Source organism: Lampetra planeri, chromosome 60 (assembly GCF_965212315.1).
Source record: "Lampetra planeri chromosome 60, kcLamPlan1.2.h2, whole genome shotgun sequence".
Taxonomy (NCBI): Eukaryota; Metazoa; Chordata; class Hyperoartia; order Petromyzontiformes; family Petromyzontidae; genus Lampetra; species Lampetra planeri.
In genome coordinates, this window is record NC_136166.1 from 4,156,049 (window position 1) to 4,166,938 (window position 10,890).

Genomic DNA, 10,890 nt, shown 5'->3' on the forward strand with positions numbered 1-10,890 from the left:
ATACTCAATCGCTGCTTAATCAATGCACGATCTAATAGACAGATGTATTCAAAATGGCATAGGTAAATCACTACTTGAACACATAGACAGATTCATAATATAGGTTTTTGGTCAGATCGCGTTATTTATAAATGTGTCGTAACCCTCCACCACCCGACACGGTCAAACAGTAAAAATATGTGTCACGTTTTCAAAGGACAAAATAATTCACTTTAGCCCACCGGTGTGCTGAAGAAAGGATCAACAGCATTTAAAATTTGAGTACGACGTTTCGCTGATAATTACAATCAGCTTCATCGGGCAAGAATGGTGAAGCTCTCCTGTTGCTTCCGTTCTTAAATAGAGCAGCCTCAGGGTGACGTCATCATTTAATTCAATTCAATCTGGTGCAGTGATTCGAGGCAAGGAGGGGGTGGGTATTGTAATTATATAGATTGGTAATCATTCAATTGGTATTCATTGGTATTTGTTTCCCTTATAAGGATTTGTAATTGTATTTATTTGATAATACGCTTCCCGGCGGCACTAAGCCTGTAGCTGTCAGAGTGATTGAAGTTATTTCTGTTTCTCTCAATTTCAATGGATTATCTAATTAGTCTTGGCCAGTAATAATTAGTTTTACACAACACTTCAACGTTATCAAAATCAATTGAGTGTCCTTGTTGACAAGCATGCTCTGCCACTGCCGACAGTTGTGTTTGAGATAATTTAATGTTTAATTGGTGTTGTTTTCGTCTTACACTGATGTTGCGTCCTGTCTGTCCAATATAGCATCTGCCACATAAACAATTAATACGATATACACCTTCTGTTGATAATTTGGGCAATTCGTCTTTAGTGCCAGATACCAGTTTTTGAATTTTGTGCACTGTACCAAATCTTGCTTTAATGTTTTGCTTTTGCAAAACCCGGGATAATTTGTCAGTTACTCCTGAGATGTATGGAATTTTGATTGTTTGAACAATCTTATCGCTTTCAACAGTGTTGCTTTGCATTCGTGATTTGGCCTTCAGTGATCTGTTAATTTGAGCATTATTGTAGCCATTCTGTCTTAGTGCTTCTTTAACATGTTTCATCTCTCTCACTAGACACTTGCCATCTGTGACCCGAGCTCACTCGGCTTCATTATCTGTGGCGTCTAGGTGCTGTGGGTACGCGGTCTCCCAAGCGGCTCCAACAAGTGGGGACTTCGGTTCTCCGTGGGGTTCGGGAGTTCTTGCCGTGCGGTTGAACATCGCATCCGGGACAACACTTCATCAACATCGCCACTTCATCAACATCGCCAAGAACTTTCGTTAACACAGTTAACTGACTTAGTAAACTTCGTTGACTAACATCAACGAGGTTGAACACGTCAGTAACATAGTTAACAAAGTTGTTGACAAACGCGGACATCCACGACATCTCTTGTACCATCAAGGCGATATCTTCCGTGAGTACATTCGCCCCTCGCATTCGTCCAGATGCGTGCTGTAACAGGATGAAATTTACCTGCGACAAAATAATGATACATTATGTTCATGCTTAGGGAAGCCAATCAGGTACAATGGGAGGGCTGACAGCCAAAAAAATACATCATTGGGCTTTTTTGATCCACAAATCGTCTTTTTTACGATACGTAAATTGTCTTACAGGTATCACTTTACCGATAAAAAAATCACCTTTGCTTAATCACTGATTGATCACGTACACACATTTATTCAAAATGTCACATAGCTCTCTGAGTCCTCAAACAATTAGATAATATGTATTCAAAATGTCATAGCTCGACACAACTGATCCATACATGGTGGACATCATGTGTATGTGCCACAAATTGTGAGTTGTGGAGTCAGTTAGCAACATTTGACCCGAGCTCACTCGGCTTCATCATCTGTGGCGTCTAGGTGCTGTGGGTACGCGGTCTCCCCAGTGGCTCCAACAAGTGGTGACTTCGGTTCTCCGTGGGGTTCGGGAGTTCTTGCCGTGCGGTTGAGCATCGCATTCGGGACAACACTTCATCAACATCACCACTTCATCAACATCGCCAAGAACTATTGTTAACACAGTTAACTGACTTAGTAAACTTCGTTGACTAACATCAACGAGGTTGAACACATCAGTAACATAGTTAACAAAGTTGTTGACAAACGCGAACATCCACGACATCTCTTTGTACCGTCAAGACTATGTCTTCCGTGAGTACATTTATCCTTTTTGCATTCATCGACACACATCCACCACATATGTTACACACACCCCCGTGTAGACTTCACACAGACAAACACACACAGACGAATGTCACCCTAGATTCGTATGGACGGCTGGGAAAAGCGTTGTTAGTGCACTTCTATTAAGACTGAGGCAGCAAACGAGTGATCCTTTTGGTCCGCAAAATGCTGCCTTTCCCTCCGCAGTGTTGATGTTTATTCACTGCACTGGGTCATCAGTGAAAGCTTAGTCGACCTTTCCCTATTCCCTCACCCCCGAGTGGCCCCCTACAGCCCCCCCCCCTCTCTGCCTGGGCGGGATAGGGGTGAGGGCACGGGAGGGGATGTGGGATCCACGTGGGGGTGCAGAGGGCAAGTGGGGTGTGTCCCGTTGTGCTATTTTTCCGTAGACTTGCAATACTTTGCAGTAATTGGTCGAAGCGGTATCCACACGCGTGAAGTTAGATGTGGGGATTGACACACGTGGGGAGGGACCCTGGGAGTGAGAAATAAGATGACGGTTACCATGGTGATTGTTATGGTGGTGATTATGAAGATGGTAATGATGGTGGTGGTTGTAAGCTGTGATGTGATTAGAGTCTCACGTGCGCTGCTGTGATTTTGTTGCAGGGTGGAGAGAAGAGCAAGCCGAGGGGAAGTGAGTACTGTAATTCCACACACAGACATACACACAGACACATGCACCTGTATACAAAGACAGATCCCCGTATAGCCTTAACAGACTATTGAGGCAAGTGCTGTTAGCGAGTTAGCACCTATGATGGGGTGGGTGGTCAGCACAGCACCCGGATGCCTTTGTCTCCCCAGTGTTGATGTTTATACGTTGCACAAGGTACTATTTTAAGTCTGAGGAGATGTAGGGGAGGCACACGACTGGTTTGATTTATTAGTCACTGATGGTTGTGAATGGGAATCGAACTCAGGTCGATCCCCACAGACACTACTGCTCCCAACCACTCATACAGACACTGCACATAGACACAAACAAAGACAGAAATCTTGTGTATAGCCTTGAAACAATGTAGGAGCAAGTGTTGTTAGTGAGCACCTATGACGGCCGGCACCGCACACGAGGGGTGGGTTGCCAGCACCACACTTGGCCGTCTTTGTCTCCCAAGTGGCGATGTTTACACACCGCATCGGATATCTATTTGAGGCTGAGGGGACCTAGGGGAGGCCCCTAACCGGCTCAGATAACAACAACAGCCCTCATTCGCCACTAAGTGCTAGAGACGTCACCATGGCGCTTGTGCCAGGCCTGGTGCACTCCGAGGCCACTTGAAGTGTCGAAGGCTTGCCGACAGGAGATCAGGGGACAGACCCCAGTGCGATGGGTTGACTGACTAAGATGACTGGCAGACGCACCACCTTTGCATCCTATTGTGCCAAATTGCTGCCTTTTAGTCATCCAGTGCACCGCCTGTTGTTGTGAGCGTCGCTCTTCTGCCCTCCTTATTTGCTGGAGGGAAATTGTCAACAACTGCCCATGAGCATCCTTCACGAGCTTCCTCCATAGAGGCCGATCTTGACACCAGTGGTACCATACTTGACACCAGTGGTACCAGTCTTTGGCAAGTCCACTCAGCTCCGTATCCTCCTGTACTGACTGCATCAGTCCATCTCTTCTCCAGGCCGTGCCACGCCCATTTAGCCCCCTCTATCTGGAAAAACAGCAGCTGCTTGGGCATGTGGTGGCTGAGCATGCGGGCTAAATGACCCAGGCAATGCAGCCCTGCCCACCAGTGGAGCTCACTGATGGGAATGTGTCCATATCTTTCAAAGATTTGTGAGCTTTTCACACATTCCAGCCTAGTTAAACCCAGGGTGGATCGTAGGCAGGCCAGTCTGAAAGTTTAAAGCTGGTTCAGAGTTTTCATTTATTTCATCATTGGCCAAGAAGACCCAGTGCTTTGTGTCGAGTAACAGGCCAGGTAGATACCCCACAGTGTTACGAAGCTGATGAAAATATGCCACTTGACCGATTTGGAGTGAGACCTCTGCTGCCAAACCGGAATTTTTGCATAAGCACACTACCCAGGTACGTAAACTTCTCCTGTCTCTCTACAACTACCCCATCACTCATGAGTAGTTGAGGGGGCGGAGTATTAAATTATACAAAATACTCAGGCGGGTGCTTAGTTTTGGTGGGACTGATGGTAAGGCCCCACCTCTTTGTCACACGCTCCAGGCTTAGCAGCAGAACCTCCAACTACTTTTCAGTGTGACCATTAACTACCAAATTATCAGTGTACGTAACATGATTGACCAGTAGGGAGCCATCCCTTGACCTCACCCAGGCATCAATCAGCCTCCCATTGTATCTGTACCAAATTGAAAAAAATCCACCGGTACAGTCATAAAAAGCTTCTAGAACTATGTGGTCGAAGATGATGCTAAATAATGTGTCAGCCAGAGTAGATCCCTGTCGCACCCCAATGTAAACAGGGAATTGCTCTGACTCCCGGGCACGCAACTTTATCCAGTCCTGCCCACCATGATGAAGGTCCTTAATGATTGTGAGCAGAGGGTCCGGGACTCCGAAAGCACGAATAACAATCCAGAGCCCTGGCCTATGGACTGTATCATAGGCCTTGACCAGGTCAATAAAGCAGAGATGTAGGTCTCTTTGAAATTTATTACACATCTGCTGTAGCACACGGAGAGAGAATATGGCATCCGTGCAGGATGCCCTCGGCCTGAAACCACATTAGGGGTCCGCAAGCCTCTCCTCAGCGTGCCTAGCAAGGGAATGTTGAATAATCCTTGCCAGGACCTTCCTAAATACACCGGGGTGGGAGATGCCCGATAATTGTTGCAATGTGTGCGGTCCCCGTTCTTAAAGAGTGGGACCACCAGTGAATCCTTCCAATCCTGTGGAACCCATCTTGTGGTCCAGACAGTTGTGATGAAGACACGTATGGACTTCTGCACACAGACACCACCCTCCCGCAGCAGTTTGATTAGGAAATTACCTTTTCCCGGCGCTTTTCCTGGTCTCGGACAGATGGCACCTCAGCCAGCCACTCACGAAGGGAGGCTACTTATACCAATATTTGAGGCAACGCACCCCAGCAGGGTCGTCCCCACCTTGCCCTATAATGTTTTTCTCGTCTGCAGGTTTGCAAAGCAATTCTATAAGGTCTTGGGGCTCAGATAACACACACAGACACACTGATACTGATATATAGGTATGCTAATGCCTCGACATTCGCGAGGGTTAGATTCTTGAAAATTTGCATGAAAGTAGATTTCGTGAATGCAGATACTATGTTTATATGGGGAAAAAAGGAGGTTTCGGGTCCCGTGTCCGACTGAACATATTGGAGAGTAAAAAATATTCAAAACATTAATTCTGTACTACACTTAAATATCAACTAAATTGTAATTAAATTGTAAAATTATACACGTAGATAACTAAAATGAAACAAGAAGAGAAAGTCAAAGTGTCCTCTCGGGGGTCGTCCACATTGGTGGAAGTGCTGCCACACTTTCCCTAATTGCCTTCGAATTTTTTCTTCATAAATCTGACTGATTACTCGTTTACCATGTAATGGCAGCCAACAGCAGATGCACAGTAACCACGAGCAAGTTTATAAAACAACTCATCTCTTTTTTCCACCTTTTACTCTTGCCATCACTTCCTTCACCCACTTGAGGCTGACTCCATTATCAAAATAAATAAAAAACACCACCATAAGGCAAAATCAGGGGAGAGAGGCATGGGGAAACAAACACGGGGAGTCAGACAAATATACATGGAGATGTAGTTCTGGCAGGTATTTATAATTGATTGAAATATTGTATTTATTTTGGTATGATTGCTTCGTTAACTACAATCACAGAAGCCAATGTTATTGTCCAGATTCTTAGATATAGTACATGTGTAATGTAGGACTCTGGAGACAGTAACTGTAGAGGCACCTTCTTTATTTATATTACTCGTACTCACTAGACGATTCACTAAGCATATAATGTAACGCTGACCGTCAAGCTCGACGGCGCTAACTGACTGGATAGCTGGCTGACTATTCAGCAGTGGAGACATCGGGCGATGACAAGGATGGCAGCGATGACGGCGACGGCGAGGACGACTTCCACAGCGAGACGACCCTGATTCCCACGAACAGCCCCGAGCTCCCTCTCTCGCCCCCTTTTATGCTTCCAGCGGGGCCTGGCCCTGCCCTGGCCACGGCCCCTTTCTCGACCCTTCTAGCAGGTTCTGGGAGCTCACAGATGGATCCCTTCCATGACCCTTACCCCAGTTCTTATCCCTTCCATGACCCTTGCCCCAGTTCTTCCCCTTGGGTGGGAACACCCGCAATTGCTACTTCTGGCAGCCAGTCGGTACTGCAACACTACACATGTAACGCATGGAATTGTTACACTGTTCAACCACACACACAGACACATTTTAATCAAAACAAGTCCCTCATTTGTAAAAAAAAATCTGAGTACCAGTCATCAAATATGCAACTGACACTTGGTCCAAAGAATACGTGATACTGTAATAGAAATACATGAATGGCTAAATTCAGAATTTAGGTTAATAAGGCATAACCCAGTGCATAATATGACATTCATAAAATACAAACAGTGCAACAAAGGAAATCAGCTTTCAGTCTGTATCAGACGGTCTCTGACGCTAGTGTTGAGAAGGTGACATGGCAGGCGTTTAGAAACCTGCTGTGCCGGTGTCTTTCGAACAACACAACAGCCAGGTGCTTGGTGCAGCTGGTGACTTGCCAGGTGTGGTGGGGTATTGACGATGCGTAGAACGATGAAATTGTACTTCTTTCTCGAATGTCAGGTGTTGTCGGGCTTTGACGATGTGTAGCACGATAGTTTTTCTTCAGTATCCAATGTATAGAGGTGTCTTCACCATGATAATTATTCACAGGCTTGTTGGTTTACATTCACTTTTTTTAAGCTCATGTGATTCATGGCATGTGACCTTGCAGCTCAGTTTTGAGCAGTACCTTTCCTTCTCTAAGATTTATTCTACAACACTCACTTTAAGTATTCTTAATTTCACTTGCCATATGTATGGGCTCAATATAAATTGACAACTGCAAATCTTAAACTTTGCTTTAAAAATCTCCACTGTTTTACTACTATATCGTCTCCACTGCAAAACCACTATACCTCTGAGTGGTTACTCAGCATTTCAGCCATTCTCGTGCATGGAACGACTTCTGTTGAGAGCAACCTCACATGCACGGGAGCACATGCTATCCAGCTAACATAAACATCGGGTTGCCCCTGGCTCTCTGGCCCCTCTGGGCACTCTCTGGGCTCCGGGCACCCCGGCCCTCCTCTTCTCCTCTCCTCCCTTTATCTTCTCCTTCTCTAACGTAGCCCACTAATATACTAATTGTATGAATGGATCAGTGTATAAGAATTAATAGTGTATTTCTTATCCGATTCATGCTCTCTCTTGTGAAACAATGGACATCTTATAAATTTAGCCAAACCTCCACAGCTTGGTCATCAATCCATCTTACTTTTTCGGAGACAAGGGAAGTTTATTTATGTTTGGCCTGGAAGTGCTTTGGAGGAGGAGGTGTCTCCGGCCCATGAGTCAACCTCCAGACCTCCCTACAGTGGTATCATTGTTACATCGGTCTCAAGTAAAGTTAGATTCCTGTCAATGGTGCCAAGTTTCTTTACCAAAATAACATACAGGAAATGCGCATTTTTGCGTCCTCTGGTCTAACACCGTTTGAGACGAGGCTCAAAATAAAGCTGTCTCTGGTGTGGACCAATCAGTTTCAAGGACAATGCATATATTATCAGAGTATTTTTTTGTTTGCATTCTGACCACAAGCATTGTGGTTAATGCAGACATGATTCTTTGTAAAAGGTATTAGTTTGGTGTTTTAACATCTTAACACCTGTTTTGTTGCCAGAAAAAAGGGCAAAAACCTATTATAATACAGGAAATACTCAAACACCCATTAATTAATCAATTGTGGTGCTGCTCTCTTCTCCCCATGTGACTCCCCAGACCCTGGCTCGAAGGGGCAGCGCAAGAGGATGCTCTGTGCGATAAGACTAGAAGCTGAGCGCCAGATACGGGAGCTTGAGATGATCCTGCTGGATCGTTGTGCACAGCAGCAGGCCAAGTATCAGCAGGAGCTGCTGGAATTCCAGAACAGCACCGAGCTGAAGAGCTTCATCATCCACCACCAGCAGCAACAGGCAGAAGAGCAGGAGCAGGCGGAAGTCAACACTAATAATGAAGATGTGCAGCAGACATGCCAGAATAGCAAGAAGGTTGAGAACGAGATGGAGGAGATGGAGAAAGTGGGGGAGAGAAATGGTATGAAGAGAAAACGTGGGAGTAGGAAGAAACATAAGAACAAGAAGAAAGTTCTGGAGGAGACGGTGAAAGAAGAGGTGGCTGAGAGAGAGGGGAGTGAGGGAGAGCCCATGCAGGAAGTGGTGGAGGTTGGGACGATTGAGGTAGAGATGATTGAGGCAGTGGCTTTGGAGGATGTGATGAAGGAGGTAGAGTTGAATAAGGTAGAGGTGTTAGAAGGAGATGGCAAGTGGGAATTAGCGAATGAAGCAGAGGTAGTGGTGATTGAGGTAGAAGCAATGGCAAAGCAGGAAGTGGTGGAAGAGGTAGCGGCCAATGTCATAGAGGGGATTGAGAGAGATGCAAAACAGGTATTAGCAGAAGAGATAGAGCCAAATGAGGTAGATGGGAATGAGGGAATAGCCAATCAGGAAGTGGCAAAGAAAGTTGATAATGTTGTGGAGACAAAGAAAGAGGGAGAGGATGGTGTTCATAGGAAACGTAGGAATAGGAAGCTACGAAGGACTGAGATGAAAGTTCGGGAAGTAGAAGAGATGAAGGAAAACGAGATTGAGGGAGAGGGGAATGATGGAGAGGCCAAGAAGGAAGTGGTGAAAGAGGTAGTGGCCAATGTCGTAGAAGGGATTGAGAGAGATACAAAGCAGGAATTGGTGAAACAGGTAGAGGCAATTCAGGTCGACACGATTGAAGAAAAGGCCTTGCAGGTCTTGATCAATGAGGTAGATACGAATGAGGTAAAGGCCAAACAGGAAATGTCAAAAAAAGTTGAGAACGTGGTGGAGGAGATAAAACAGGAAGGGGCAACGGAGGTTGAGTCATATGTAGTAGATGCCATCCAGGAAGTGGCAAAAGAGGTAGAGGATATTGAGGGAGAGTCCAAGCAGGAGGTGGTTACGGAGGTGGAGCCGAATGAGGTAGAGGTGATTGATGTAGAAGTGGAGGTAGCAGTGATTGAGCTCAAGGCGAATGAAGTAGAGGCAGTCGAGGTAGATGCCAACCAGGAAGTGGCAAAAGAGGTAGAGGAGATTGAGGGAGAGGCCAAGCGGGAGGTGGTTATGGAGGTAGATCCAAATGAGTTGGAGGCGAATGACGTAGAAGTGATTGAGGTAGAAGTGGAGGTAGGGGCTATTGAGGTGGAGGAGAGTGAGGCGATTTTGGTAGAGGCGAATGGTGTAGAGACAATAGAGCTAGAGGCAAAAGAAGTAGGAGCTATTGAGTTAGCGGCAAATGAGGTAGAGCTGAAGGAGGTCGACATGATTGAAGACAATACAAAGCAGGAAGTGGTGAATGAGGAAAGGAGATGCGAGCAACCTTGGAGGGCAGACAGTATTCAGGAAGAGAAGAAAGAGATTAAGCACATCCCATCTTCTAAGGGAGAGAGAAAGAACAGTTTCTGGCGTTGGGCAATTTGGAACTTCCTGGGCTGCACACGGCAGCTGGAGAACGATGAGGAAGAGGAGAATGAACGAGGAGGAGACAGAGGGAAGGAGTGCCAAGACCAGGAGCTGGGAAACAAGAAGAAAGAAAAATGGTGGAGACTCCGCAGAGGGAGAAACTAGCGTGTTCTCCCAGACATAAACATTGAGACGTGGTTGGATGGACATGTATATCTATATATGTATATATATTTTAAGTTGTAATAAAAACGTACTTTGTTTCTTGAACTTGACTTCTGGTACAAAAGATGTGTTACCGAAGCGATCAACAGAAGGTGTCTACAGGATTAACTGCACTTGTGGCAAATGATATGTTGGCCAAACAGGACGAATGATCAGCACGAGACTAAAAGAACATCAGAGAAATATTAAATACACGCGTGCCAACAAGAACACAAAACTAGCTACTACTGGCCAAGACTAATTAGAGAATCTATCGAAATTGAAATAAATAAATAAATATTGTTACCGTTTGCATAGCTATCGACTTAGTGCTGCGTTGAAGCAAATCGTCAAATTATACATTGTTTAAATGCATGCCTATACAGGGTACCATACTTCAATAGGGATTACTGTTGGTACAACTATTTTAATACACAATGGACAGGAAGGATAAGATCAAAGGGCTCGCATAATGCGCATGCATAATTTACGTTGGCTCATTAATCCCTCACCCCCCCCCCCACTTTGCGCAAGAGTGCAGAAGTGTGGTCACCACATCTATGCCTCTTTGTAAGGAACGAAACACGTGGACTTCTACACAAATCTGGCTGTCGCCTGATGAAGCTAGTTGTAATTACTGGCGAAACGTCGTACTCAGATTGTAAATGTTGTGGCTTGGCTCTCCAACACACCGGTGTGCTGTACTAGTGACGAATTGGCATGTTCTGTTTAGGTGACAACCCTTACTAGTTGGCTGTGTCAA

General features: G+C 45.4%; 1 protein-coding gene across 1 annotated transcript; it reads left to right on the plus strand.

Moving 5' to 3' along the window:
• Positions 1-1,892: 1,892 nt before the first annotated feature.
• LOC144736308 (uncharacterized) lies at positions 1,893-10,088 on the plus strand. The gene is made up of 3 exons (XM_078618955.1): positions 1,893-2,177; positions 2,820-2,847; positions 8,215-10,088. The coding sequence occupies exons 1-3, from the start codon at positions 2,169-2,171 to the stop codon at positions 10,086-10,088; spliced, it is 1,911 nt and encodes a 636-aa protein (XP_078475081.1). The 5' UTR covers positions 1,893-2,168.
• Positions 10,089-10,890: the final 802 nt, after the last annotated feature.

Coding starts and splice junctions, on each gene's coding strand:
- LOC144736308 (XM_078618955.1), top strand. Junction 2,848..8,214: donor GAAGAGCAAGCCGAGGGGAA/GTGAGTACTGTA, acceptor GTGACTCCCCAG/ACCCTGGCTCGAAGGGGCAG.